Raw genomic sequence first — 14278 nt, forward strand, 5'->3', positions numbered from 1 at the left:
ACAGGAGGGAGGCACTATGACCAAGAAACCTCACCTGGGCCGGCTGAAGCTTTGCTCTCTGGGGCAAAGGCCCAACCCTGGATTCACAGGAGGGACTGCGCTGCAGAACTGGGGCAAGTGTAAGTCACACACTAGACCTTTTCACGACTGGCTTTTGCTCCTTACTTATAAACCTCTCTTGTGGAGTAGTGTGAGAGGCAAGCGGAGGTGAGAAGGAAGTTCCTAGGGAGAGAGGAGAGATTAAGGAGAAAAATGTCCTTCGCTCCCGACGTCCGTGCACACACACACACACACACTTAAATTACAGTGTCCTGGGCAAACACGCCAAGCGGGACACACGTCTGAAGCCCCCTCCTGGAGGCCCCGCGGAACGGAGGCCCGGTGGAAAACCTTGGGGAGCAATGGCTCTTGACGTCCTTGTGGCCACTCGGGCCCTGGGGCTGAGCCGAGCTTGGGCTGCTGCTTTGTGCACCGTTTCCACCTCCGACCCGCCTCGGAGCATCACCCATCTGGCCTGGCGGGGAAGCTGAAAGATGCAAGGATGCGAAAACGGAGGCTTGGGTGGGAGCGGCGATTTGCGGGGTCACACAGGAGAGCACGTGGAGATGCGGGAACATCTCGCGGGCGCGCCCCGCCTGGCTGCTCCTAGAAGAGGACGGCGAGCGGGGTGCGGGGCCCCGGAACGCCGCGGCGGCGGCGCAGCCCCCCTGGCGTTGCCAGGCGCACGGTTGCCGGGTAACCCGTGCTGTCTACAGTGTGGCCAGAGCGCCCGGGCTCACTGCGCGCTCGCCGCCCCCATCATGGCCTCCCGCGGTGCGGGCGCCCTACTGACCGAGTTCAACGCCGCCTACGTGGCCCCCGGCCTCATGCCCGGGTAAGACCGCCGCACACCAGGCCCCGCCTGAACCTGGGGCTCAGAGCCCCTGCGGGCGGTCTCTCCCCTCCTCCCTCCACAAAACCCTCCACCGGCCTCCAAACTCCGCCCTTTGGAGGCCGAAGGAACCCGGGGCGCCAAGCTTTCACCTGGTGGGGTGGCCTCCCCAGGGGTCTGCGCTCTCAGAGCAGGCAGTGGCTGGGCGCGGCGGGGGCTCTCCAGGTCCCCTTCGGTAGGAAGTCGGTACCTAGCGAGCGCGGAGCCCGCCGGGCCGGGATAACCGTGGTTGGGGTCCGGGTCAGCGGGAGGCGGGGGAGACGACGTGTGGGGTTGGTGTTCGGAGATGCCGGGCAGGAGCAAGAGGGTGAGGAGTCCCCGAGAAGGGAGCGGGTTCTTCGGCCCCCACTATATTGCGGGCACGCAGGATTCCCGCAACATGAATTACTTGTTGGTTGAAGGAGCGAAGGCGACCGGGTGGGCACCCGGGAGCGGGGCTCGAAGAATCTGACAAGGCAGGACCGGCAGTAACGTTTGGTGGTGTGCGCTACCCACCGGATCGCCTCCTCTGTTCTCCCACTGACCTCACTTAATCCTCACAGAATGCTGCCCTTGAAAGCTTCCCAGCCCCCAGACCTGCCCTACCTTTAGCATTTTCAGATGCAGGGCAAAACCTACTTTTCCTTTCTCTGGATGTGTTCACACTCCAGACAGCTAAGGTGCAAGTCTGACCGCTCCCTTCCATTCTTTGGTCCTTTTTCTCAAAGTGTCTGAGATTTCCACTCCCAACCTCCTCTTCCAGGTTGTGAGACTGTCTCCTCTCTTCTACCAGTCAACACGGCCACTGAGGATGGGGGCTGGATTCTGAGAAGCCGCCTGCACAGCACCTACACATCTGTATTGAAAGAATGAATGAAATTAACGTCTTGAGAGTTTTGCAGGCAGGATCTCCACGTGGGTGGAAAAACACGTGCTCTCTTCTGCAAACTAAACAGGCTGCAAAACAAAGAAAAGGTCTCAGTGTATATTTTGTGTGACGTTTGGGTTGTCTTGAAGCAGAATAAGGCTGACATAGAGGAGCTGTGATATTAAAATAATTTCTGCACACAGAGGTAGTACAGTAAGTAGGGGCAGGTTCTGTAGCTTTAATCCAGCCCCTTGGTGGACAGGGCCTTTCCTGGGCCTTAGAGAGCTCAAAAGCTGCTTCGGTTCCCATCAGACAAAGCTGATTTACCAGGTCACAGTTGTTTGCGGAAGTCAAGCCAGGTGTGTTAGAGAAGATGACTAAGGATTTTCCTCTTAATTCTTTAAATCGTTTAGGCATTCCTTTGATAAAGATGTGTTGAGTGCTTGGGATGGGCCAGGTGTTGGGTTAAGACAAACAAGTGGGGGGCTGCCCTGGAGGGGTCCCCAGTCTGGTGTAAATACATAAGGTTTAGTTCAAAACCATCTCTGCAGCCTTGGATAGTGGTGTTTGCACCACACTCTGGGAGTTTATCATGAAATTTGATTTCATACATTGCTATATTTTTGTCTTAAGCCCACCACAGTCTCCATTGGAACCTAACCCTCCCCCACAGCTCCCCAACTCGGTCCCAGGTTGCGGGGAGGGAAGCTGCATGTTTCAGAAGCAATCCCAGGATACTTCTCTATCCACGCCACTCGTCTGCAGTTCCCTTGAGTGCCCTGTCCTCCGACTGATCTAGAAATTGGGATAACAAGTGAATCATAAATAAGGTTGCAAGCATGCATGGGCTAGTTTGAGCAGCTGAGCCTTTATGTGTTACTTTCTTGGCTGGATCTTTCTGGGAGGGATGTGCTCTCCCTAAAGATTCTCATCAACAAGGAATGAATTGAGTTGTCTTATGTGTCTAAATGCTACCTTATTGGCAACTTTGTTAACGTAATGAAAGAATCCAAGATTCCCTGTCACACTTGGGTAATTATTATTTTTATGTCTTTTCAAAGATGAATCACAGGATTTTAAGTGCAAGCAGTCTCTTCTGGCACTCAGATCGTCCTCCTTACCAGTTTTACTCAGAGAGGCAGAAATACTTGCAGTGGTGAGGACCTCGGAAGCTAGGCAGTCCAGCCCCACCACCACCTCCCGTTCCAGACGTGGTCACCGAGGTCTGGGGGATGGGGACTTGCCTGGGCCTCAGGCTGGTGATGGAAGAGCTGGGCTGGAACCAGGTCCCTGATGCCCTGTAGTAGCACTGTGAACCCCCATGTATAAGCACCTATTATATGCCAGGCACTGAGCTGGGCTTTTTACAAACTTAAAAAAAGAAAAAAATCTTCACAACAACCCAGTTGTCAACCCAGATGCAAAACTGCCCGAGGTCTTTCATCAGGTTGCCCAGCCAGGTCTCTGTGACTTCAACACCCTGCTCTCCCCACTGCTAGCAGTTATCATCAGTTAGAGCTCTACAGCATTCAAGACCTGATTCTGGGTACCGAGGGGAACAGGATGCTGGTCCTCAGACAAGGATGCCCCACCTGCTCCCTTGCCGCTTTGGGCAGTACAGCCCTCAGACATCGTGCCACTTTCTGGCCCGTGTGCCCTCCCTGCAGGGAGCAGGGAGCTCTCGGGTCAGAGATCCCGGGATTGTAAGGCTTTTGGAGGGATGAGACTGACTCAGTGAGACGCTGTGCCTCCTGCCCGCAGGTCAGATCTAGGTGGGACCCATCCCTTTGCGCTCTGCCTCCCACCACACCTCACCGGGCTCCCAGTCCGAACATTTGACCTGCCCGTGCATCCTGGGGGACAAAGCAAAGGCCGTCTGCCCAGGAGGATGTAGGAGGCCCAAGTGCCCACATAGCTACCTGATGCCACTCACACAGCCCTGAGGAACTGGGGAGCCTTCTAAGAACAGGGGATGGGGGGCTCCGGCAACCTGGGCTTTGTAACAGGGACCCTCCTTCTCTGCAGAAGAATCATAAGCCCATAGAGATGTGCTCCCATTTGTCAGTTCAATTCAGCAAATACTTACAGAGCATCTACTGGGTGCCAGGGATGCAAGTATGAGTAGAACCCAGCCCTCTCTCCCCATGGAGTTGACAGTTCAGATAGGAAGAATATACTAGGGCCCAGGTAATTACAACACAGCAGAATGTGAATTGAGACACAAGAGAGGCACAAAGATCGAAGACAGTTCAATGGCAGGGACAGGCGTGGTCTATGGGTGGGTCGGAAGAGGCTCGATGGGAAAGCGGGTGTATGAAACGTACCTTGAAGGATGGATAAGATCACAATCTGGGGAGAGGAGGAAACATCTTCTGGACGGAGGGGATGGCATGGGGAGGAGGTACCAGCAGAATATGCTTTGAAAGCAACAAATGGCCTGTTTGCTTGGAGTGGCAAAGCTGGTGTCACCGAACCAAACTTGGGTCTTCTTGCCTGCGCCCAGTAAAACCAATCCATTGACCTGGGTTGCTGTGAAGGAACGTGCCGCGTTTATTGCAGGGCACCAAGAAAGGAGTCCAGGTAGCTAGTGCTCAAAAGCCCCCAACTCCCCAAAGGCTCTCAGGCAAAGGTTTTTGAAGACAGGGTGAGGGAGGGGGTTTCTGGGGTGTGTGATCAGCTCGTGGACATTCTTCTGATTGGTTGGTGGTGAGGTCATCAGGAGTTACCATCATCACCCTTCTGGTTCCAACCAGTCTGGGTTCTAGGTCCTTGCGGGCAGCATACAATTAACTTCTTCCACCTGGTGGGGTCAGTATCTGAAAAATGGCTCAAAGGACATGGCTCGGAATATTATCCATGGTCCTCGCGGAGGAGCTAGAGGTCCTTGACTTTGTTTAATGGCTGAACTAGTATTATTTTGTCTTGCTTGACTGTTTTCCTTTCTTTCTGCATTTTCTCACGTCTCTATTAAATTGATTCTTTGGAACTCTGGGAAGGCCTAGGAGGATGAAGTTTTGCTACAGACAAGAAGCGGTCAGAGGACATGGTTGGGGATTCTGTCCCTGGAAAGCCCCATAGGGTCCTGCTCAGTTACACTGGGACACAGAAGTGGATGATGAGACTGGAAAGACCTCTCACAGGGGCCCACGTCAAGCAGGGCCTTGAGCACCTGGCCCAGTTTGTTCTTAATTTCCCAGGTGTTGGGGAGCCCTTGAAGGTTGTTGCCCAAGGGAGGGATCTGACCAGAACCGTACTCAGCAGGAAGTGTGTAGAGAAGAGGGTGCTCTCGGAATGAGAACAGGCTGAACAGTAACGAGTTAATTAGTGAATAAGCTGCTCGTGGGATCCCTGATGGCAAACGGTAATTAATTTGAATGTTAGCTGGGGGACCAAGCAGTGCTATTAGGAGGCGGGGAGGGATGGCTCCCTGCGTGCACAGTAACCACAGGGGGCTTTGACTGTGGACCGGGCTGAGCACCTTCTCCAAGCTTGTGTGGTGCGCAGGTGGGTGAGGGGCAGGGATGGATGAAGGGGTCGAGGAGGAGGTGTGAGGGTCCGTAGGGACCATTCGATGCCCCATTGTGAAACATGCCGCCCCCCTCTGTCCTCTCCACCATGGCGTGCCACACGCCCAACAAAAACGGGGCTCTACCATGGAACCGCACTGTCATGCTCACAGCTCGCAAATGCAAGTGCGTACAGGGACATAGACCTACTAGTCAAGGCGTGCCCTCTGAGGGCTAAATAAATATGACCATGTGCATGGGCACGCGTGTGCGCGCACACACACACACGCGCGCGTGTGTGCACGGGTCCCCGCCCACAGCAAGAGGGGCTGAATGGAACCCAGAACCCACGCAGAACCTTAGGAGGATTGCGGAGGAGAGGGCTTCTCTTTTATTGGGATGCAAATATCTTGGCTTTCAGAGAAGGTGGGAAAGCAGGGAGCAGAGGAGGAGTGTGGCAGAGAGCCTGGGGGTGGCAAAGACAAGAATCACGATGACATGTCACTTTTCTATAGCTCCTTTCTTTGAGGTGCGCAGACGCCCCTGTGGGTGGGACTCTCTGGAGCCCAGCGTTCCAGGAAATGGTGCCCCCGGCTTCTGGACTTCGGCCTCCTTCAGTGAACATTACTGAGCGCTTGTCATGTGTCAGGGGCTGTGTAGGTTTTGAGGATAGAAGAGAACACTCATTAGCAGAGGAGCTGAGCTCATGTGGATCTTGGTGTCAATGAAGGATCGTAACCCTGCTGTGAGGCAGAGATGCTGGGCAGAGGGTGGGTGGCCAGGGGAGGCGACAGGGAGCCTGGCTCTGTGAGTGAGGGCAAGATGCCCCAGGAGGCAGGAGGAGATGCAGGTGGAGGAAACGTGTGTGAAGACTTGGAGAGCACGTGGGGCCCCAGGGATGTGAGTAACACTTCTGGGGCATAGGGCGCCCGAGGGGAAGTGAAAAGAGAGGTGAGCCATGGTGATCAGATGATGAAAGGTCACTCTGGCATCAGGGTGGACGACAGGCTGCAGGGGTGACACTTGGTCTAGGGGACTAGCTAGGAGATCTGAGGCTGTCCAGGTAAGCAAGAGGAGGACTGGTAGCCATGGGATGGAGGAGGGCAGTGGGAAAGTCACTAAGGAGGGAGCGAAAGCAGGACTTAGGGAGAGGCTGGATGTGACGGTTGGCAGGGTGATGCCCGGTTTCTGGTAGGTGAGGCGGTGTTAGCCAGGACGGAGACGGCCAGGAGGAGAAGCAGGCTGTCTTCAGTTGTGCTGAGTGTGGGGGCCCCGGGCAAGCGCTCGCTGGGCAGCTGGGTGTGTGGATCTGTAGCCGGGAGGAGGGTCGGAGCTGGAGACACCGATCTGGGTGTCCTCGGTGTTGGAAGTCTAACGTGGATGAGCTCTCCCACAGGGAGTGGGTCCCTGAAGAGAGAAGAGGACCCTGGGGCAACACCAGCACCTAGGAGATGAGCAGGGGAAGAGAGCCAGACTCCAATCCGTCCTCCTCCACGCTGAGGTTATCCTCAAAGCCTCCCCCCATGGAGACCCCTTCATGGAGCTCCACCAGTACTCTCCCCACCCGACCTTCAGGGGAATGGGCCTTCCCTCCTGCGTTGAATAGAGCCTTGACTGCCAGCACCATTTTTGCACACACACACCAGGACTCAATAAATACCGAATGAGGGGGAGGCGGGAGGAAGGAGGGTTGAGCGATGCAGGCTTTTGTATTCTCGACACCTAGCATCGCACTGGCACACAGCGGGTTCCCAATAAAGTAACTCTTAATGCCATCTGACTCTCTTAAAAAGTATTACCTGTGCAGGTAAAGAAGAATGCAACAAATCACCCCAAATCCAAACACCTAGAATTAACCTAAAAATCATTTTAGCTTTCTTTTTATGTGTATAGTCAGATAAAAGGCTAAGTGGATGGGTGGATGGGTCCATGGATAGAAAGATAAGCGAGCAATTTTATAAAAATATGATCTTACCATACTTACTATTTTAAAATGAAAAGCATGAAATTTAATGTTACTCAAACGTAACTGAAGAGAAAGATACCGAAGTAAAGTGGAAGAACAGATTTTAGATAAATGCTAATTCATCATAAGAGATCTCCATTTCTAAAGTTCCCTCTGAGGGAGAGAGAATAAGCACGTTAAGGGGTTAGAGTAATTACATTGTGTTATTTTCACCAACGTGTTTCGATTTTAGATGCCATGGGTTGAACTATGCTTTAGAAATTCTAAGTGCACGCCCATCTCCACTCTACCCACCCACCCCCAACTTTTGTTGCTTAAATTATTTTTTCCTTTGACAGGTTTTATAACATTTACATTCTTTTCTGCAGCCAGCCTTCACCTAGTAGCTATTCTTGGTTCTCTGCACTTAAATAGATGTGAAGTGACCACCAGTCATTCTTACAGAGGTTCTACATTCCCGAGTAGTTTTTGCTTTTGAACCGTCTCTTAGTTGGCAGGATTTCATCATTGAGCACTGCTTTCAAGAAGAGCTTTGGGTGCTTTATTTCCTGAGCTCTTTCATGCAGCTGCCTTTATACCTGGGTGACTGGCCAGTTCGATATTCTCGGGTCATGCTCTTTTCTCTGCAGAGCGCTGTAGACGGTTGTTTCTTTAGTCTTCATTCTGTTGCTTCATTTTCTCTGTGTTGGAGTTCGGCAACAGCTGGTGACCGGCACCTCTTTCATCCCCTGCGTTCTGAACCACTTGAGAAAAAAGATAAACGAGGGGAAGCTGGCGTCGGAGAGTGGGGCTGACGCTGAGCCCGGATGAGATGGCCGGGCTGGGCTGGGGCAGGCTTTCCTCCTGAAGGGCAGAGTGGGTCCCCCAAAGGGCATGGAGGAGCAGGGTGGCCTTCCTTGCTTCCAAGCAAAAGAGGGAGGGAGAGTGGGCTTCACGCCCCCCCAGGTAGATGTTCCTCCACTTCTAATGTGGAAGAGCAAGTGGGGGCTGGAGACGGCTGGTGGACAGTTCCCTCCACACCGAGCGACTCATCGCCGTGAAGGAGGAAGCACCTCCCAACCGTTTGTCTTTGACTTCTAGACGATGGCAGTGCTCTGTCTGTGACATTTCACACACGGCACAGAGAACTTTCAGGGGCTCTGCCTCCTGATCTTAGGTGATGCTTCTTCCAAATGAGTTTCTTCACCAGTGCGAATGTTGCAGAGAGAGAGTGGGGGCCAAGGCTGTTGGATGTGGCGACTGGATGATCTCATATGACCTTCATGAAAAAGCACACATTCAAGTGACGGGTCAGGAGGAAAGCATAGGAGTAGAAGAAATGAAGGCAGAAAGTAGTGAAGAGGATTCCTTTGAGAAATTTGGAAATAAAGGAAGAGAAAGGGTTGTAGAAAGCAGCAAGGCCAAGTGTGGAATTTTGCAATCTAGGAAAAGCTTTGAATGTCTGTGGGCAGAGGAGAAGACACTAGGGGAGCAGGAGAGATCCCAGATGGCTGGGAGGGGGGACAGAGGCCGAGAGACAGGGAGGGACGGATGGGGGAGTGAGGCCTTGGTGAGGCAGGAGAGGGCGCTGCAGCCCAGGAGGGGGAAGGCCATGGCAAAGAGGAGGACTCCGTCCTGAAAGTGGCCAAGGCGACCCCACAGGCTCGCAGGCACTCACCAACCCCACCATCTTTCGAGGACAGGAGACGTGGCCGCCAGCAAGGAACTCAGGAGGGGCCAACAGGAAGGGTCACTGAGGCAGGAGGGAGAGGGTTAGGACCACCATGGTCAAGGCAGCCAGGGCAGAAAGAAGGCAAGGGACAAGAGAGGTGAGGCTGGAGAAAGGCCTGAGTCCAGTGGAGGGTCTCTCCCCTCTGCTGCCCACTCTGCAGCCCCGTTGCTCACTGCTCTGGCCCCGGGCTAGCCTCGACTGCTGCAGGATCGCAGGGAGGTAGAGCTGCGGAGGGAGGGTAGGACCAGGAACCGGGACAGGACTCCTGTTCTGCCTACAGTGCAAAGCCATTGGAAGGTGCATCAGTAACCACGGTGCTTAACTTTCTTGCCTTTCATCCGAAGATGAAATCATGCATTTCTTTCTAACTCTAGGCCAACACCCGTTCTACCTGTGAGGAGCCTGAGGCCCAGGGCAGCCTTCAGAGGTAATACTGAAGCACATCTTCAAAGGCCTCACTGTGCTTGGCCTCTGGTGCAGGACGAGTTCCTGAAATGGAGAAGCCCTCGACTGGCCGTGGCCTGGCCGGCTCCCTGCACTTTCTGGGGCTTCCCTGGGAATGTTTTCACGTCGGGGAGGGAGCTCAACCAAGAGGAAGTAAGACGTCAAGCATTGCAGTAGGGTGGTCTCAGGAGGTGCACTGGAGGGCCCTGGAGCATGGCCACTGGCTTTCAGTGTCTGTGTCTGTAGGTCCCACCGTAACATCACTGGTACTGTTGGAACGTCGGCTACTCACCTTGTCATTTGTTTAATAGACATTTCCTGCCCACAGCCCATGTGCCTGACGCGGTTCGGAGAACTGGGGATCAAACGTGAGTAAGATGTGATCCAACTCTGCCCTTGAGAAGCTCCCCGTCTAGCAGGGAGACAAGATGTAAGCGGACAGTAGCAGGACAGGGTGAGATTGGTGGAAGGGGTTTAGGGCACAGAGAGAACAGAGAGTGGGACCCACCTAGACTTAGAAGAGGCGGCAAGGAAAGGCTTCTTCAAAGAAGTGACATGTAAGCAAGTCTTAAAGGGCCTTTTAGTACCGGGAGGCTCGGAGCAGGGGACGGGGTGGTGGTGGACAGGTTTGTCATTCCTGATGGCAGAAGGCACAGGGCAAGACGCCAGTGGGGAGAGTGAGGGGAAAGGCGGGGTGGAAGGCAGGAAGAGCAATTACACACAGGAACCGCAATGACTGTTTACAACCGGGCTGTAGGGTAACTGATGAGGCAGAGACAGAGGCAAGGGTCAGGTCACTGACAGCCTTGCCCGCCACGCTAAGGAGCTGACTTCAGAAAGTTCAGTCTGGCTGTAAGTGTGGAAAATGGGCGGGAGGTACGAGTGCAGGTAGGAGAGCAGGGAGGAGGCTGCTGCCGCGGTCCAGGCGAAAGGCGATGCAGCTTGAGCTCAGGCGGCGGGGACGCAGCTGCAGGGCTTGCTGGCTGACCGGATGTGAGCCATGAAGCTGGGGGAGAGGGATGCCCGTGCTGTCTTAGACGTCGCGGAGTGCTCTTCACGGAGGTGGGATAGACTGTTGGGGAAGGTGGAGGTGGGAGGTGAGGCCTGGGGGACATCCCAGGGAGATGCATAGTGTGCAACCGTACACAGGAGTCTGAAACTTGGAGGGAACTTCTGAGCTGGAGCTGGAGACCAGGGGTCCTGCACACACAGGTGAAGGTTAAGCCACGGCATGGAGGCCATCACCAGGAAGACTGGTTGGGCCCTGGACAGACCCCAGAGGAAGTGGGCAGAGAGGGAACATGATGAGAAGGAGACTGAGAAGGAAAGGACAGAGGTGTTGGTGAAAACCAACAGTGAACAAGAGAGCAGAGTAATAGAAACCACAAGTGATATTTCAAGAAGAGAGCGGTCCACAGTGTCCAGCGCTGCAGGAGGGCCACTGGTGACCTCGGCAAGAGTGACCTCAGTGGCGACATGGGGGCAGGGCCAGGTTTCAGAGGGCGGGGAGCCCAGGGGAGGCTGTGCTGACTGGGGAGCTTTGATCTCTTATTTGCCCAAAGTCTGATTCCCATGCTCTCTGATATCACCAACTCGCCCCTCCTCTCCCCTCCCTTTCCCCAAACAAGTCTTGGTTCTCTCTGTGTGAGTCTCAGTTAACCAGGGGTCGTGAGCCGTGTCTGCTGTGCTCTCTGTGTCCCCAAGCGTCTCTGCTCGCCCTGCTCTTGTCCCTCCCACTAGGCCCCTTGGTCGCAGAGGGTGATGAGTTAAGACTTTACCCCACAGTACACAGGGTGACAGTTACAGAGCGAGGGGGGTCAAGATTTCAGCAGCCTCAGGAGGGATGCCAGGAACCTGAATGGGCGGAATCAGGAAGAGCATTTTCGGTTGCCCTGGGAGTTTGGGAGCAAACCCCATAATCCTTGCTGGCCTGAGTCTGCAGGCTTCTCCCCCTGCAATGGCAGCCTTGCAGCTACACTCGTCCAAACGCCGGCACAGCCCCTCGGTGCAGCAAGGAGCGTCTGCCCTCTGGTGGACCCAGAGGGTACTACACAAAGCAGGACTGTCTCCCCAGCCCCAGCCCAGACTCAGAAAATGTTCTTTTAGGGACGTGAACATATTTTTCAAAGTCCAACCGTCCCTCTAACAAATGTGAAAGTTCCTTCCTGTCCACCCTTTGCTGCTTTTATCTGGGAGAGCTTCTTCTCCCGGGGAAGGCCAGCTCTGCCCTGTGAGATAATCGGGCATGTGGTTTCCTCACTCTCCCTCCTGCCACCCAGGCAGGGAGATCAGAAGTCTATGCTGTGAGGTGTCCTGTGGAGTAGGGGGCATCGGGAGGTCAGTGGGCAGATCTTGGGTTTCCAACTCCAGGCTGACCCATTGCTCGCCTCAAGAGCCCCGAGCCTTGCCGTTGTTGTCATGGATAAGGCAGCGACCCTTTCCGTAGAGTTTAATGGTTTTTAAAGCTACAACTTAACATCCTCTATAGGTTCTTCTGTGCAGGACAGATGGACGCATTTTCTAAATATGGAAACTGAGACTCCACAATGGCCTCGGGAACTTGTGCCACGGCAAGTCTGGTTGAAGGCAGACCTGGAGGGAACCCGGATCTCCCAACGCCAACTCTAGGATTCTAGGTTGGCCATCTCCACCCTTGGGGTGGCTCTGAGTCAGTCCATCCCTGGAGACAGTGCAGGGCCTTGTCTGGGGACAAGTCTCCCTTGAGACCTCTCCGGGCAGGATCTGCTTCTCCTGCAGCTGTGGGACCCCAGGACGCCCAGCTCTGTTCCTTCTCCAAACTGCCTGGCAGCTTCACATCTAACACAGGGGACCAACTAGGTGGTTGGGAGTAAGAGGGTCGTGTCTGCACTCAGGCTTTACCTCGATCATCTCTGTGGCCTGGGGAAAGTCCCTGTCCTTCCCTGAGGTCCACTGTCACCACCACCATCACCATTGTCACCACTACCATCACTATTGTCACCACCACCATCACCATCATCATCAGTAGCAGCAGCACATTTCTTATAACACTTGTTGAGTGTTTGCTCCTTGTTCAGCCTCATGTTAAGTGCTTTGTACGCATTACTTCATCTACTCCTCAAAACAGAGCTAGGAGGGAGGTACCGACATTAGTCCATTTTTACGTGTGTACACTTCTAGCAGGAATTGGGCCAGAATCCATCCCAGCTTCTTGACACCTATGTCTTTGCTCTTAACCACTGTACACTGTGCAAACACAAGTCATTCTGACCTCGAGTGTCAAGCTGACGGGCAGCCGGCAGGGTCATCGGCAGCACGGGCTGGGAAGTGGGCCTTTTTCACCCTCCCTACCTGGTTCACTGCATAACACTAGCTCCATCCTCACTCCCAGGCCTCCTCTGGGGCTGAAGAAGAAGTGGCACCTTTTAAGAGTATTCCCTGGGCTTCCCTGGTGGCGCAGTGGTTGAGAGTCCACCTGCTGATGCAGGGGACATGAGTTCGTGCCCCGGTCCGGGAAGATCCCACATGCCGCAGAGCGGCTGGGCCCGTGAGCCATGGCCGCTGAGCCTGCGCATCCAGAGCCTGTGCTCCGCAACGGGAGAGGCCACAGCAGTGAGAGGCCTGCGTACCGCAAAAAAAAAAAAAAAAAAAAAAGAGTATCCCCTGAGAACCTGAGGACCTACCAGACATTCCCGTCAGGGAAGAGGGTCTCCCCACAGGAGCGGCAGATGCGGGACAGCTACTTCGAGTTCAGAGCCTGATGCCTGAGAGCCACGGCATCACCAGGTTGGATTTTTGGAATAAAATCTTTATCCGTGACCATCCCACCTTCCTCTCCTCTGAGCCCCAGGACCACTTGGCCACAGCAGGACAGCACTGAGGGTCACACAGCATAGTGTCTGAGGGGCCTATGGAATGCTCACCCAGGTGTTCGAGCCAAGAAAAGGCGGTGTCAGCACGCGGCTGGACCCACACACCTCTCCCCTGAGGGCTGTGTCAGCACGCTGCTGGACCCACACACCTCTCCCCTGAGGGCTGTGTCAGCACCCTGCTGGACCCACACACCTCTCCCCTGAGGGCGGTGTCAGTGCCCTGCTGGACCCACACACCTCTCCCCTGAGGCCTGTAGGGCTCCTGAGTCTCGGTGGCCAGTCACTCAGGCAAGAGATACGTCCCATCTGCTTCCAATGGGATAATCAAGGAAGTTCCATTATGCCATGTCTGAGAATGAGGGTGCAGTGGCCCTGGAATGCTTGCGCTGGTGTCAGATGCAAAGGCTCAGCGGCATTTCTTTCACACAATAGCCTGTGAGAGAGGGGGTGTTGCCCCCACTTTACTGATAAAGACACCAAGGCTCAGAGGTGGAAAGAATTGTCCAAACTCATGCAGCTGAGAAGTGGCACAGACAGGATTCGAACCTAGGCCTCTCTGACTCCCAAGCTCTGCTATTTCCACTACACACTCTGCTTGTGGTCCATGTGGGTTGGGGATGACGCAGATCCCGGAGGGCCCTGTGGTGCCTGAGAGAAGAAACCACTTTCTGCATTCTTCCCAGACTGACAGGGACAGTCTGATTTGGGACCTACCCCTGGGACTGTTTCTAGAAGGGGACAGGAGGTAAGGGACCTGAGACTAAGACACTCTTCAAGGCATCGCTGTGCATCAGGGACCTTTGCGCCAGAGTGGACACTGGGTTCCTAGGTCACGTCTGGACGTGGCCTGGGAGGTTCGGGGTCTGGAGGCCGCTGCCTACTACCTCCTGGGAGGCCTCCTGTCTGCGGGACAGGGCACAGGATGCAGGGGACAGCCCCTCTGGAGACAGGATCTAGAATTGGAACCTTGGGTCAGGTGTGTACCCACACCATAGGAATTCTCCAACATTCCAGCACCTCCT

General features: G+C 54.6%; 2 protein-coding genes across 2 annotated transcripts in view; both read left to right on the plus strand.

The window, feature by feature from the left end:
• The window catches only part of SLC35F6 (solute carrier family 35 member F6), a 209258-nt gene that overhangs the window by 30487 nt on the left and 164493 nt on the right, over positions 1-14278 (plus strand). The gene's annotated exons all lie outside the window — the stretch shown is intronic.
• Positions 801-13216, plus strand: CIMIP2C (ciliary microtubule inner protein 2C; the record flags this gene model as incomplete). Its single annotated transcript, XM_082851429.1, has 4 exons — positions 801-874; positions 1045-1238; positions 1704-1768; positions 12990-13216. 4 exons carry the CDS (start codon positions 801-803, stop codon positions 13143-13145), a joined length of 489 nt encoding a protein of 162 aa, XP_082707555.1. The 3' UTR covers positions 13146-13216.

Source organism: Leucopleurus acutus, assembly GCF_964270905.1.
Source record: "Leucopleurus acutus genome assembly, chromosome: 12".
Lineage (NCBI taxonomy): Eukaryota > Metazoa > Chordata > Mammalia > Artiodactyla > Delphinidae > Leucopleurus > Leucopleurus acutus.